This window comes from Neodiprion virginianus, chromosome 4 (assembly GCF_021901495.1).
Source record: "Neodiprion virginianus isolate iyNeoVirg1 chromosome 4, iyNeoVirg1.1, whole genome shotgun sequence".
Lineage (NCBI taxonomy): Eukaryota > Metazoa > Arthropoda > Insecta > Hymenoptera > Diprionidae > Neodiprion > Neodiprion virginianus.
In genome coordinates, this window is record NC_060880.1 from 33870434 (window position 1) to 33883862 (window position 13429).

At 37.9% G+C, this 13429-nt stretch overlaps 5 protein-coding genes across 6 annotated transcripts; 3 read left to right on the forward strand and 2 right to left on the reverse strand.

The window, feature by feature from the left end:
• Nucleotides 1-202: 202 nt before the first annotated feature.
• On the reverse strand, nt 203-4093 carry LOC124301785 (uncharacterized). Of its 2 annotated transcripts, none has more exons than XM_046757206.1 (9): nt 3981-4093; nt 3102-3247; nt 2778-3022; nt 2465-2691; nt 1928-2203; nt 1525-1716; nt 1115-1356; nt 662-997; nt 203-477 (listed from the first exon to the last, which is right to left on the reverse strand). In XM_046757206.1, exons 2-9 carry the CDS (start codon nt 3182-3184, stop codon nt 345-347), a joined length of 1734 nt encoding a protein of 577 aa, XP_046613162.1. In that variant the 5' UTR covers nt 3185-3247; nt 3981-4093; the 3' UTR covers nt 203-344. The 2 variants fall into 2 exon arrangements, with proteins under 2 accessions (XP_046613162.1, XP_046613164.1); XM_046757208.1 differs by lacking the exon at nt 3981-4093 and adding an exon at nt 3795-3813.
• On the forward strand, nt 3405-4358 carry LOC124301789 (DNA-directed RNA polymerase II subunit RPB9). The gene is made up of 3 exons (XM_046757213.1): nt 3405-3670; nt 3820-3893; nt 3972-4358. The coding sequence occupies exons 1-3, from the start codon at nt 3542-3544 to the stop codon at nt 4159-4161; spliced, it is 393 nt and encodes a 130-aa protein (XP_046613169.1). The 5' UTR covers nt 3405-3541; the 3' UTR covers nt 4162-4358.
• A 252-nt stretch (nt 4359-4610) lies between these two features.
• Nucleotides 4611-6815, forward strand: LOC124301787 (hsp70-binding protein 1-like). The gene is made up of 5 exons (XM_046757210.1): nt 4611-4859; nt 5174-5411; nt 5521-5923; nt 6156-6396; nt 6492-6815. Exons 1-5 carry the CDS (start codon nt 4816-4818, stop codon nt 6700-6702), a joined length of 1137 nt encoding a protein of 378 aa, XP_046613166.1. The 5' UTR covers nt 4611-4815; the 3' UTR covers nt 6703-6815.
• Nucleotides 6816-7092: 277 nt separating this feature from the next.
• On the forward strand, nt 7093-10856 carry LOC124301788 (peroxisomal biogenesis factor 19). The gene is made up of 5 exons (XM_046757211.1): nt 7093-7501; nt 8018-8203; nt 8257-8420; nt 8578-8826; nt 8940-10856. The coding sequence occupies exons 1-5, from the start codon at nt 7438-7440 to the stop codon at nt 9153-9155; spliced, it is 879 nt and encodes a 292-aa protein (XP_046613167.1). The 5' UTR covers nt 7093-7437; the 3' UTR covers nt 9156-10856.
• On the reverse strand, nt 9394-12641 carry LOC124301786 (phosphoglycerate kinase). The gene is made up of 5 exons (XM_046757209.1): nt 12420-12641; nt 11769-12117; nt 11318-11656; nt 11002-11221; nt 9394-10919 (listed from the first exon to the last, which is right to left on the reverse strand). Exons 1-5 carry the CDS (start codon nt 12479-12481, stop codon nt 10639-10641), a joined length of 1251 nt encoding a protein of 416 aa, XP_046613165.1. The 5' UTR covers nt 12482-12641; the 3' UTR covers nt 9394-10638.
• Nucleotides 12642-13429: the final 788 nt, after the last annotated feature.

The following is a 13429-nucleotide window of genomic DNA, read 5'->3' on the forward strand; positions in this document are numbered from 1 at the left end:
CATGTTTGTTTTGAAACCTCCTTGCATGGTACTTTACCGATGTCCACACAAAAAGTCAGGCTACATCAGTGACACTTGCATCAGATCTGTACAGATATGGACAAAAATATACCTATATCTATTCAATTCTTGATGAAAATGAAAATTGACTTTTGCCATACAATTTTAATGATTTTTTATGAAAAAAAATGTGACTAAAATCTATAGCAAACACGATTTTATTCTTATCGAAAGAAAGTATAAAAATACTAGTAACTTAGACTTATTTACAATCTATATTCAAATAATTTTTTATACTGTTGAATCGTAAAAATGCGTTTCGCGACAATCGTTATAACGCCATTTTACTTCAAAGCCTTAGTCTTCGAGGCCAACAGTGATGCCATGATGTTAAATCGCTGTTGCCACTCCCTGAAAGTTATTCCATCCACAGTATTCTCGTAAGACATCAATATACAACTCACTACCTGGTTTGTCCTGAAAAATAAAAAAGAAAAAGAGATTAGAACCGGGCAGTAATATTGCAGTACTACTTTCCAACGATTGAATGTATTTTAGTACAATTCGTCATTACGAATCTGCCACGGTATTAGATTGAAAGCATCTTGCGGAAATTCCGCACATTCACAAGAAATTTGTATTTCAAGTTCAAAAATCTCACCAAGCTTCAAAAGTGGCGTCAAAGTTTTGCAGATGCTCCTGTGTTTTATCAGCAGCTTGATCAGCGAGATTCATCAACTCCTGAAAAGAACGAATATAGTTTCTAGACGACATCAAACGCCATTGTTCCTCCATGTCTGCGATTAGGTTTAGCTGTAGTTCAGGATCTGGAGAGCTCGGCTTATAATTAGCGAACCAAACGGATTTCATTAAGGCTTTGTAACAATCCAACAAGTGATAGAGGGGGGCACGAACAAATGGAAAGTCGTGAACATAGTTCACATCCAGCGGAACAGTAACAGCAAGCCCTGATTGCCCTATGCAGCATGTCGAATGTCTGAAAAATAATTGTACACAAGTTTATTGCGAACAACTAATACCTATTTACGTTCGTAATTCGTGGATGGTTTTTTATTAAAAAACCGTTGCACTTTGTATCTGAGTAAACACCTACCTATACGCACCAACTTCTGCGCCTAATGTAATTTTTCTCAAAGCATTCATGTTGATCCGTTCATAGAAGTTTTCAATTTCGATACCAAGATCAATGTCCAACCAGGTTTTGTCTTGATTCATTGCTCTGAATATTGCAAATTTTTGTAATCCATTCAGCAATTTTTCTTTTGCGCGGTTTAAGGTAGCACCAGCTCCTTTCAAAAGCGCCATGGATGTTTGTATATCATCGGCACATTGTCTCTGCAGGTAACATGTTTGAAAAATACTGAGTTCCAGTTGGGTACACGTCAACTTATTAGTTATGAAGGAAGAAAAGTTAGTATGTGAACGTGAAAATGATATAAACAATCCTATTCACGATGAAACTACCTTATGTGAACTGTTATCATAAATCACTACCGTGCTTACCATTTCAACATCGGTTTGCTGCATTTTGATGGCTATATTGTTCAGTTCCGCATTCAACTCGTTCTGGGGTTCTAGGTTCTCATTGAAAACTTTTACAGCTCGATGTAAGCCCATCTGCTCTGCCTCCCACTTACGAACTTCCAAAGTCAATGCCAACCATTCGCTGATGTCCAGATGGCTAGTTTGAGCTTTCTGTACACAGAAAAGTAAAGTGAAATTATAACAAATGATTCCAATTGAGGTCAATTTAGGTTTGCGTGAAGTATTGAACCTGAAATAATTCTTCAGTCTTGTTATGATAATTCGTTTGTCTTTAAAATTGTAGTTAGGTAACTTTCAAATCACGTTTGTATCCACTTCTTGAATATTGGAATGTTTTAAGCCTACTTGCAGCTACTATTACCTCGATCTTTTCAATATATTCCAGAATGGTTGACTGGTGCTCACTCGCTTTGGCATCATTCAACAGTCGTTTTGATACAGCTGTTACATGTAAGCTACAGGCTTTTGCAATGCCGATTTCAAATTTCTCTCCACAATTACTAGGAGTAGCATTTGGGGATATTTCGTACCCCAACTGGACAACTCTGTCGATATCAGTTGTTCGGCGTTGCAATAGAATGTTCCATAAGACTGATGTTGCGACGGGATAGAGTATCTCTGATATCTTCTTCCAGACCTACCGTAATATCAGGGAGGAAATTGAATTTGAGTTACAAAACTTCAAATAAGATGAAAATGTCGAATATAAACAGAGATATGAATGAAGTTTGATTTGTTCAATCACATTAGACTTTATTACAACTAATAATAATGGTTCAAGGTTTAAAATTCAAAGCCATGGAGCATGTATCTGATAAATGAGATACATGGTATAATCCTTCAAACCGTAGAAAAATAATTAATTAAAATATAAACAATTCAAGAATATTGTTCATACCTTTTTCTTATCCGTGCCTGAGAGCATAGAACTGACTAAGGTCAAGGATTCCTCTATTATTATTAGGTCGACCTGATCACCACTGGACGGCAACAGACATTTACAAACTTGGCGCATTTGATTACAATCTTGAACCTGCGATTGCATCTGATCATACTTTATGGAGAAAAGTTCTTTCTTTGCTTGTACGGATTGACGAGTTGCCTGTATCTTGAGAAGTTCTTGCCCTTTGGAATGATTATAAGATTTTACTTTTGGGTCAATAGAATTTTGTCCAAGGAAATTAAGAGTATCAAGAATGCGATCCACTTACGTTTTTTACGAAGTAAGAATTCCTGCGTTTCTCGCTCTTCTTCAGCAGCACGAATTCGCTGTCTCAAATCGTTTCTTTCCGCTCTTATCTTAGAGGTTTTTTTAATTATTTCAATCACACTATCTTCTGCATTTTCTCTCAGTTTATGCAGTAAGATATTTTTCCTTGCTTCCAAGACTTCCGATGTGGGATGTAGATTGTCGGCGATGTGATCCCATAGCAAGCCGACGATTCCCTTTGATAATCTAATTGAATTAATACGAACAGGTAAATGAGTTTAACCATTGTACTGCAAATCAGAAATCGGTATTGATCCAAACTCACGTTTGTTTTGTAGATTCGTTGCAAATCGACGGTGGACATCCCAATCGGTGTGTCCATGTAAAACTGTCCTCGAGTTTACTCATTTTTATCGATGGATTTAGATTGATGAAGATTTATTTGCGAAAGACAGCACTACTCTTTCGCATCTACGACACATCATCGAAATTCTTTATACTTTATGTCGCGTTTTGTCATTTTCATGACACGTCCAGTATTCAGTAACGAACGAATTCGAAATAATTGTTGAGCAAATGTTGGGCGATGCTAACTCTATCTCTATTTTGCTCCGCGAAGTAACGAGAACCGAACGGCTGATTCCAAAGCGTCCCTGTTTTTAGGTTAGAACATTATGTTGGTTAGGCAAGGGTAGCGTAGCGTCACGATTGAAACGTCAAAGTGGTGAAAGCTGAGTATTTTGTCGTCTTAATTTCTTATTGAAAATGTCTAAAATAACTGGATATGACACGCACGACGATGGCCCAGGTTTTGTGGGCATTAGATTTTGCCAAGAATGTAATAACATGTTGTATCCTAAGGAGGACAAAGAGAACAAAGTGTTGATGTACGCGGTAAGTAGAATTTATTCGTCGTTGCTTGTCAGGTTTGGTCGTTTCGACCGAGAAATTTAAGTAAGAATTCGTAAATAATATCCGTAATTGATTTACTAAACAAAATAATTTAATATTTACTGACTTAACGTGTTGTTTTCCAATTACAGTGCAGAAATTGCGACTTCAAGCAGCTAGCCGACAGCAACTGCATTTACGTGAATAAAATTATGCACGAAATTGAGTAAGAATTATTTTGCTTGATTTTTAACAATCATAACATAACGTGTAACTAATGGACATGTTTATCTACTCTGTACAGCGAACTGACCCACATCGTCGCCGACGTTATATCAGATCCGACACTGCCAAGAACCGAGGAGCACCCCTGTCCAAAATGCAATCACCGAGAATCTGTATTCTTCCAAGCACAAACCAGACGAGCTGAGGAGGAAATGAGACTTTATTACGTCTGTACAAATCAGCACTGTTCACACAGATGGACAGAATAAATTTTAACACATTCTGTATGCAAACAAAATTTAGATTTTAATGTACATATACTTCTGGTCCTGTTATAGTTGTCTAGATGACATCTCATTTAAATTAGTCTTAACTTAAGGTGAGATAATTAAGGTATATAAGTAAGTTAATGAGAAAAGCTTCACCTTTTATTGCAAGACATCGAATAAACTATATTTGCAATAAATTTTTTTTAAAAGAAAATAATTTATTTCATCATTTAAACATAATATTTACAGTAATCTACTGCGATTTAATTTTTTTTCGAATTTGAAAGTCCCAACCTTGCACTGCTAAAAGATCCACGATATTTTCAATCGGAAAAAAACTGATCGTTAACTTCTTTTTTTTGTCCTACGCCAACGCGCGGCCTCGAGGGGACGGCGAGTGAGAATGTACTACACAAATCCACTGCATACATTCACGCTGTCATACACGAATGTACATACGTCGTAAGCTCAACTCTTGCTAGAAACGTCTCCTTTTCTAGAGCTCAATCTCGAAGCAAATACACGAGGGATACACGAAAAAAATTAATCGTGAGTTGCTTGTTTAGTCGTATCTCTACACTTGGATCGCGAAGGTATGAGTCACTGTGATTATCTACGAGCTGATGCTGTCTTCATATTCGTTCAAATCAATTAATGGGTTCATCGTTTACAAAGAATACGAATAAAAACATGAACAGGTATGTATATGCATAGACAAATTAACATCGGATACGTTATTCGGAGATTCTTGTACAGAAAATCTGTCTGTAATCCTTCAAGTCCTGTGTTGCGTTGAAAGTGACAGACTTTCATTTATAACCTATAAATAGAAGGAAAATTCGATGCAGAAATCTACGCTATGTAAGACATAAATTTGACACGGGCTGGAAATTTTGATTCGATTCACCACATCAGTGAAACCGCCTATTAGACTTTGATATAATGAAACAAATGACAATAAATACCGCGCCAGGTACAATATCAGTTAATAAATCAATATCCTTGTATTCAGCAATAATACGTCAAGGTCAAACAGCAGCATGGGAAGTGAAAATAACGCAAGCAACTCCAGGCCGTTGAGCATCCAAACAGTCAGGGCTCAGAATGATTCGCGACAATCGCATCCGCAATCGATGCCAACTCAACCAAGGCAGCCATCCAATCTACAAGGGCTGCTTCGATTTGCCATGGAAGCTAGGCAAGAGGAGAATGCTTCACAGTCTTCGCAGTTCCAACCGCTGGATCAGGAGGTATGGAAAAAACTATTCAGTGGCAAATGAAGTCTGGCTTGTTTTGAAATTAATTCTATTTTTTCATCAATTAAGGAAAATAAGCTTATATTTTCTTTTCTCTGTATAGCGACAAGCGTTCTTGAATCAAGCGTTGTCTTCTATGACTGTAAATGTGATAGAGGAACTTCAAAAGTCGATAAAAGTGTTGTCCAGTGCAAGCGAACTCCAGCTTGAGAATGAACCTTCCCAATACGATAATGCACTGGATGTGATCGCAAATTATGTCGACAACATGGACACTGCAAATGACTTTTACAAAATTGGAGGCTTCGCGATATTCGAACCCTGCCTTAATTCTAAGTACAGCAGTCACAGATGGAGGGCAGCTGACATTATCGCTGAGTTGACGCAAAATAATCCATACTGTCAAGAAAAGGTCTTGGAGTTTGGTTTGATGCCGACACTACTGCATATGGTAGACACAGACCCCTCAGAACAGACCAGAATTAAGGCCTTATATGCAGTTTCTTGTAAGTCCACATTTTTACATAATATGTCATCATTCTGTATTCATAAACTAATCAGAAACGATTCGAGAGAATTTATATCTACCATGATCACCGATACAGACAGATTTACTAATATTTGATTTTAAAAGTTGCCCTGCCTCATTCTTACTGAAGAATAACTTGGAAGAATAAGTTCAGAGTATGTAATCAATTAACTGAGTTTATGTTGTTATCACGATGTTTCATTATTTAGGTTTGGTGAGGGAGAACCCAGTATCATTGACTCACCTGAATGTCAATGATGGCTATTCAGTTCTGCTAAGGGCATTGCAAAGTCCAATAGAAAAACTGCAGATAAAATCTGCCTTCCTGTTATCATCTTTATGTAGCAAAGATGGCAATCCCCATAATTTAAAGACAACTCTTGTTAATATGGGTTTGATCGAACAAGCGGCTGGTTTGCTGGCCATGCAAGGTCTTCATCCAGATACAAGGTACTAAATTCCGTTACTTCACTTACAAAATATTTCTGTCCGAACTGCTAACGGAATTAATATATATGGATTCTTCTTTTTGTAAATAACTCAAGGGACCAGCTATTGAGGGTACTAGCTGGATTGGCCAAAAATAACTACTTGCCAGCATTGAAGGAATGCAGAAGGCCGCAACTTTGTCTGAGGCAGACTCTAGAACGTCATCAACGTGAACTAAGGGCAGAAGAAAGTTTCGACGAAGCTGACATGTGTGCTCAGCTTTTAGATCAAATATTTTCAGATCATGAGACAAATCAGGAGAGATAGCCGATCTCTTGCGTGCAGCCAGATCGATGATCTGCCTAACAGAGTTGTAATTCTTGTTCAATTGTAACACAAAATATGTACAATAAACATAAATATTTATTTTTTTTCCCTTATTCGAGTAACTTGACGTTTATAACTATACACTAATACAGATTACCACTATGTATATGAACAAATAATTTGTTGAATATGTGCAAATACTTTATACAGATAAAATCCTGATATTGCCAACAGAGCGTTATTGCAATCAATCATTCAATCGATAAGTCCGTCTGCCCTTAATACACCGTTGCACGTGCACATTCGCGTCTGGAGGCAATTAGTGACTAATGAATGTATCCGTTATGCGATAGGTTGATAATTTTTTGTGAACGACGATACCTATCGAATATTCCGTTATTCGTGATCCGAATAATGCAATTCAAGTAAAACTACGTAGGTATGCGTGACCAAAGCGATCATTAAAAGTTTCATTAAATCTTACTCGAATCTGTATAAAAAATAAGGAAGGCAAGGAAAATAAGTTAATTAAGTTGCGAAAAATTTTTTCCTGTGGTTATATGGGTTGAACTTTGTGCTGATACGCGGCATTGGTACGCCACGCGTCGCAAAGAAAGTTGTGATTCGGCCGCTGGAATTTAATTTTTGTAATACACTAAGCAGAAGCGCGCGAGGTCTTTAGGCTTGGGATTTATTTAATTGTTCGCGCGTGACGTAGCGGGAAGCAACTCGACAATGTCTGAGGATAAGAAAAAATCTGGAGAACCTGCAGATGCGGAATTAAACGACTTATTGGATAGTGAGTGCTGACGCAAATTACATTTTTATTTACGGCGTAATCTCCGTTTGCAAAAATCATCAACGACTTGGTGATGAAAAATTATTATGCACAAACATAACCTATAACCACTGAAACGAACATCGTCTATAGCTGTTATTTTCATTATTTAGCGATAATTATGAAGTCAAGATTATTTATAACCTTCCAATGAAATTTCCGGCCACCAGATAATAGATCAAAATTTTATTTTATACAGTCTTCCTTTTTCAATATTTTTACTGTTATGTAATGTTAGAAATTGACCTAGAATTTTTGTCAATTGTTCCATAACACCTGCTAAGTCAGTTGTTGTCTTGGTAAAAAAAATAAAATGCATGCTTTATCCGTTTGTTATTAGGAATTCGATATATGTAGGTCATCTTATCAACTTGATTCGGTTTAAGCTTAGTTTTTGCAATTTTAGTACGCAGGTTTCATCAGATGTGAATTTTGAATTTGAAATCAATGTAATATCAAACTTTTAAATTTTTCCAGGCGCTCTCGAGGATTTCAATCAGGTTCAAAGCGAAAAACCAAAAACCGATGCAACAGCAGTTGCATCGTCGGCACAATTGGAGCAGCCGGATGCCGCAGCTGGAGCTGAAGATCAGTGGACGCAAGATTTTATCAAACAAGCTGCAGACCAGTTCGAAAAAAACCTACAGAACCTGATACAAAATGGTGATAACTGAAGAAATAATTGTCGAGTTGTTATAACACAATTTATTGCATAGGTGATGATAACGATCTGGGAGCCTCTTTCCAAAAAATGGCACAAACTGTAGCCAGTGCTATCACAGGGGAAGGCGATCTTGGGAGCGAAAGTTCTCGCAGTGACTTTCAGTCAGCCATTTCACAAGCGCTTAAAGATTTGTCCAGTACGAGTCAGGATCTGCAGGTGATGTTCAACACTGAAGAAGACCCTTGATTTTCGAGCACTTTTTTACATATTCAACTAAATCATATTGACAGAACACTAGGTTACATGTGTAGTATTTTATTTTCAGAATATTTTGCCACAAATTTTGATTTTTGATGTACACTTTTTGTAATAGAACCCGGTGCCAGGATTGGGAGAAGCAGATCTGGCTGCCATGTTCGGGAGGACATCTCTGGAGGAAGAGTCTGGCGAATTCCCATCTTTCATGCAAGGGATGATGCAGTCTTTATTGTCCAAGGAGGTTTTATATCCCACAATGAAAGAGTTAGTTGATAAATATCCAGTGTGGCTTGAAGAAAAAAAACCCACTCTACCAGCAGCTGATTTCGAAAGATACACGGAACAATTAAATCTCATGCAAAAGGTGTGCAATTTAATAATTGTCACCATAGGCAGGCAAACGTTTTAACTGAAATTATAATGAGAGATAATATCAGAAACTGATGCGAGATTCATTTATGTGGTTCGTTTCCCTAGGTATGTGCAGAGCTGGAAAATGAGAAAGAAGACGACTCTGATGAAGTGAAAAAGGCTCGCTTTGAAAAGACATTGGCATTGATGAACCAAATGCAGAACTGCGGGCAACCACCAGAAGAGTTGGTCGGTGCTCCTGCACTTTTCAAGTGCGATGCTGAAGGAAATCCAGTTTTTCCACCCGGAGTTGACCCACCTGAAAACTGCTGCGTCATGTAAAAGTATAAAATTGTTACGTAGCCTTAGAAATGTCGCAATATGTTTGACAAAGAAAAAAAGATTGTCAAACTTCGTCAGTATCGATTTTCATAACATTGTTTTAATGAAATGGCCATTTTAAAAACTTTTATTCTCCAATAGTAAGATTTATTTGTTTTTTATAAACAAAGACCTAGATTGAAATGACAAAAATATTTCACTTCAGTAGTTGCCTTTACTATATTTTTTGATTTGCTGAGCTTCCATTTTTATTTCGCAACACTAGTGCTGACAGATATCTATAGCATATCTACAGTCATTTGCATTTTCAATGATAGATTACATAAAATTTTCTTTTCATCATTGAAATTAATCTGATGTGGGGTAGTTGTTCAGTTGATTTCATGACTTTATTTCATTTGTGTGCACATCGGTTTGAGTATGGAGTACGTGATCGTTTTTCATGTAGCAACTGCCTCGCACAATTTTCTATGCGCTGTGCATAGGGTTTGTTTTCTTATAATATTTTACGTGTATCTTACCTAAAATGCGGTGTAGGTACGTGTATACATGTATATACTTCGCAATGTTATGTACGAACTACAAACACAACGTTAGGGATGCGAAAATTCGACTTTGACAAGATCTAACACTTCTGGTCCAGTCACATCCCTACTGACAATACATGCATTATGCATATAGATGTAATATATAAGGAATAGGTCACCATATTATAATTTAAAAATAAAACCTAAACACGATCTGTGATCTTCACTAGCCACCTACGGGAAAATGGTAATTATAAGGTAATAATAAATATGTCCTTATACGCGTTACTACTTTTTTTTACAGATAGTAAATTGTTATTCTGTTATACTCGGTTCAGCAGATTTATTTCATCTAGGTACGTGTTAATATTTATTATACCCTTGCACCATATGAGACATGGCTATGTTTGTTAGTCTGTTCATGGGACGGGTTTCAACATTTTTGTAAGTGCCATGCGTTAGATGTTTATACACATAAATTGTTATTTATTCATCGTTACAATGTTGTTATATTTAACATATCCTCGAGATAAGTGAGAAGTCTCAAATTGTCTAATTGATCGCAGTGAACAGAGATGAACAGCCAGAACCCTTAGGACTACTTCTGAGGTATGGCACATTTTTACTGTTACACGCGGTTGTCCTATTGATTGACATTCTTAGACGATTGGAGCTTCCAGGTCAATGTAAAGCTAGGTGATCGCATACAATATGCCAGCATAATTCACATGAATTTAGAATTAGAATCGTTAACTTTTATTAAATAGCAACATGATACATTTTGGTACAATATTCTTATAGAGATAAAACGTGACATCTAAAGAGATTACATAGAACTAAATCTTTATATCACGTTTCAGGAATCGATATTCTATATACACATAGTGGTTCAAACAGTGCTAATCTGCTCTGAAAAGTCAAGAGTTTGTGAATTGTACAGGAACCTTTTGCCCCATTTATGGGGCATCGGAAAGAGCCGCAACTCCTGGCAAAACTTTGCCTTCTAGAAGCTCCAAGCTGGCACCACCGCCAGTACTGACATGGCTAACTTTGTCTTCTGTTTGCCATTTTACTGCGCAAGTAGCTGTATCACCACCGCCGATTATCGTGATTGCACCACGCTGTGTGGCAGCAACAACACCGTCCATCAGACTCTTTGTACCTTTGCTGAAGTTTTCAAACTCAAAAACTCCTGCCGGACCGTTCCACACGATTACCTTTGCTCGCTTCAGAGGTTCTGTAATTTGAAAGCTGTATCAATTTCGAATTCATCCCATAGCGAGAGTGTCAATCACTTGTTGTTTGCTATTATTATTTACCAGCAAATATAGCCTGTGATTTAGGACCAATGTCGAGACCCAAAAGGCCGTCAGCAATGCCTGTTTCAACATCAGCAGTTCCAACAGTTGCGTTTTCAGCAAATTTATCACCCGTCAGGAAATCCACAGGTAAATGTACTTGTACGTTATTCTTTTTTGCTTTTTCCAGAAGGTCATTAACGATTTTTGCACCTTCTTCGTCAAAGAGAGAAGCACCAATCTGTAAAATCAGACCAATGAATACAATTGTTATTATTATTATCATCTGAGTCGCACTTCAATGTGATAAAAATCTACTGCTTTCTGATCACCGTACCTTCATGTTTTTCGTGACTCTCAGAAATGTGAATGCCATTCCACCACCGATGATCATTTCGTCAACCTTGTCCAGCAGGTTATTGATCAGTTGAATTTTATCTGCTACTTTGGCTCCCCCAAGTATGGCCAGCAGTGGTTTGTCTGGATTGTCCAGTGCCTTAGCAAAGTACTGCAATTCTTTTTTCAATGTGAAACCGCTGGCTCTAACGTCGAAGCCCTCGCCTAGCATCGAACTATGAGCACGATGAGCCGTTCCAAAAGCATCGTTAACGTAAACATCTCCAAGTTTTCGAAGAGATGCTCTGAATGCCGCAACTTTCTCCTTGTCAGCCTTGATCTGTGATAATAAAAGCGTTACACATGTTTAGTTTATACAAATATGACTTAGATTCAGAAACTTCTCGACAAATTAAAGTTACAAATCGACAGTATACGAATCTCGGGGTTACCTTGGTCCCGTCAGGCCCAACACCCTTGCCTTCTTCCTCGATGTGGAATCTCAAGTTTTCCAATAAAATCAAAGATCCCGGCGCTGGATCCGCGCAGACCTTTTCGACCTCAGGACCGACACAGTCGTCCAGAAAGGTGATGTCTTTGCCTAGCAGAGCCTTGAGCTCAGGAACAACGGGTGCCAGGGTGTACTTCATATTCCTTGTGCCATCCGGTCGCCCCAAGTGGCACATCATTACAACGGATTTGGCATTCTTCTCCAAAGCATACTTGACCGAATCGACAGCGGCAACGATTCGCTGCTTGTTGGTAATTTTTCCATCTTTCATCGGCACGTTGAAGTCGACTCTGAAAATTGAATTATCTTATACATACAGACGCTAAAAAACGAGGAAAATTTTTTGGTATCTCGCCTCAAGGGCACCCCTTCAAATATAAATAAAATGAAAATTAACTTAATCTGACATTTCAACGTCGTCTGCTAGTCGCAAACTGAATTTATACGGTAGTCGCGAGCGATTGAAATCAAAGGGCATGAAGTGGTTGTGATATAATTCAAAGAAAGTGCGAAGAGCGGAAGTAACTGACATTTCGAAGTAAAATCTGCCGGCGTGTATATTATGTATAAATTGGTGCGCGAATATACTTACCGCATCAGCACTCTCTTGCCGGCTAAATCAACCTGATCGATGCTTAATTTGTTGAATGACATCGTCGCTTTTTGTTTTACGCTGGTGTCTCGTTGCGAGGTTGACAAACCGAAGAGACCACTGAAGAATGATGACTGATCGCGGCCCGACCCACGTACTGAATTCACAAGGATACACACCGATTTTCTCCGTCGGCAGATTGACTGTCCAAGGTTGAATAAAGGTCGTCGGAGGTGGCGACCTCCTTTAAGGGCGTAACTGGCAAGCATTAGACGCGCACGTGCATCAATGAGCTATTCTACCGTTTCTTCCCGGTAATTATCGCGGGGCTTTTGTAGCATCTCGAACTTTGCTTTTTTCGAAGGTATCTTATTCCCATTTTTTCACTAACAGAGTTATCAATGATATGCGGAACCAGCGGAACCTCTAAACTGATTGGCAATATTTATTACGAGGTATATCTCATGAGAATTATAAAATAGGGAAAAATTTTCAGTATCTATTTCATGAATCGTCTTTTCAGTGATTTGTTGATTGGTTGTATGTAGCTAATTGTACGATATTATTCACGAAAGGCTTTCACAGCCTGCGATCGAATGAGCCTGAAATTTTTGCTTTCAAGTTGATGGTCGCAGTTGGCGCGATTTCGGCCCACCGAACCGGGTCAATCTTTCTTCCAATTGGATAAAACATGGTACAATTTTAATGCATATAATCCAAAAAAAAAGGTCGCAGATGATTTCTCGAAATACCTGCAATTTCCTATCGAAAATTTGCGCCAATTCCTGCAAAGATTATATCCGCTGCTCTTTTTCTCCGAGCTATTGGATAAAACTTGCGAATGCTTCATTATATCGTTTGGGACCATATGCAGTTTTCTCAGGATACTGAATATACGTATTTTTTTTATTTTCGACAAGCTTTTACTCTGCAGGTTACACGATGTATTGCACACATAGGTACCTATGTAATTAGATACAGGTACGAGGATTGTTGTATTTACTGATAAA

Excerpts from the sequence above, each read along its gene's own strand:
- LOC124301785 (XM_046757206.1), bottom strand. The coding sequence starts at position 3,184 with ATGAGTAAACTCGAGGACAGTTTTACATGGACACACCGATTGGGATGT. Across the intron at positions 2,204-2,464 it reads CAGGCACGGATAAGAAAAAG|GTCTGGAAGAAGATATCAGA; the intron begins GTATGAACAATA and ends ATATTACGGTAG. Across the intron at positions 1,357-1,524 it reads AGCAAACCGATGTTGAAATG|AGACAATGTGCCGATGATAT; the intron begins GTAAGCACGGTA and ends TGTTACCTGCAG.
- LOC124301789 (XM_046757213.1), top strand. The coding sequence starts at position 3,542 with ATGTCTAAAATAACTGGATATGACACGCACGACGATGGCCCAGGTTTT. Across the intron at positions 3,671-3,819 it reads ACAAAGTGTTGATGTACGCG|TGCAGAAATTGCGACTTCAA; the intron begins GTAAGTAGAATT and ends TTCCAATTACAG. Across the intron at positions 3,894-3,971 it reads AAAATTATGCACGAAATTGA|CGAACTGACCCACATCGTCG; the intron begins GTAAGAATTATT and ends TACTCTGTACAG.
- LOC124301787 (XM_046757210.1), top strand. The coding sequence starts at position 4,816 with ATGGGTTCATCGTTTACAAAGAATACGAATAAAAACATGAACAG. Across the intron at positions 4,860-5,173 it reads ACGAATAAAAACATGAACAG|CAATAATACGTCAAGGTCAA; the intron begins GTATGTATATGC and ends CCTTGTATTCAG. Across the intron at positions 6,397-6,491 it reads GGTCTTCATCCAGATACAAG|GGACCAGCTATTGAGGGTAC; the intron begins GTACTAAATTCC and ends AAATAACTCAAG.
- LOC124301788 (XM_046757211.1), top strand. The coding sequence starts at position 7,438 with ATGTCTGAGGATAAGAAAAAATCTGGAGAACCTGCAGATGCGGAATTA. Across the intron at positions 7,502-8,017 it reads ATTAAACGACTTATTGGATA|GCGCTCTCGAGGATTTCAAT; the intron begins GTGAGTGCTGAC and ends AAATTTTTCCAG. Across the intron at positions 8,827-8,939 it reads AATTAAATCTCATGCAAAAG|GTATGTGCAGAGCTGGAAAA; the intron begins GTGTGCAATTTA and ends TCGTTTCCCTAG.
- LOC124301786 (XM_046757209.1), bottom strand. The coding sequence starts at position 12,481 with ATGTCATTCAACAAATTAAGCATCGATCAGGTTGATTTAGCCGGCAAG. Across the intron at positions 11,222-11,317 it reads GAGTCACGAAAAACATGAAG|ATTGGTGCTTCTCTCTTTGA; the intron begins GTACGGTGATCA and ends CTGATTTTACAG. Across the intron at positions 10,920-11,001 it reads ATCACAGGCTATATTTGCTG|AACCTCTGAAGCGAGCAAAG; the intron begins GTAAATAATAAT and ends TTCAAATTACAG.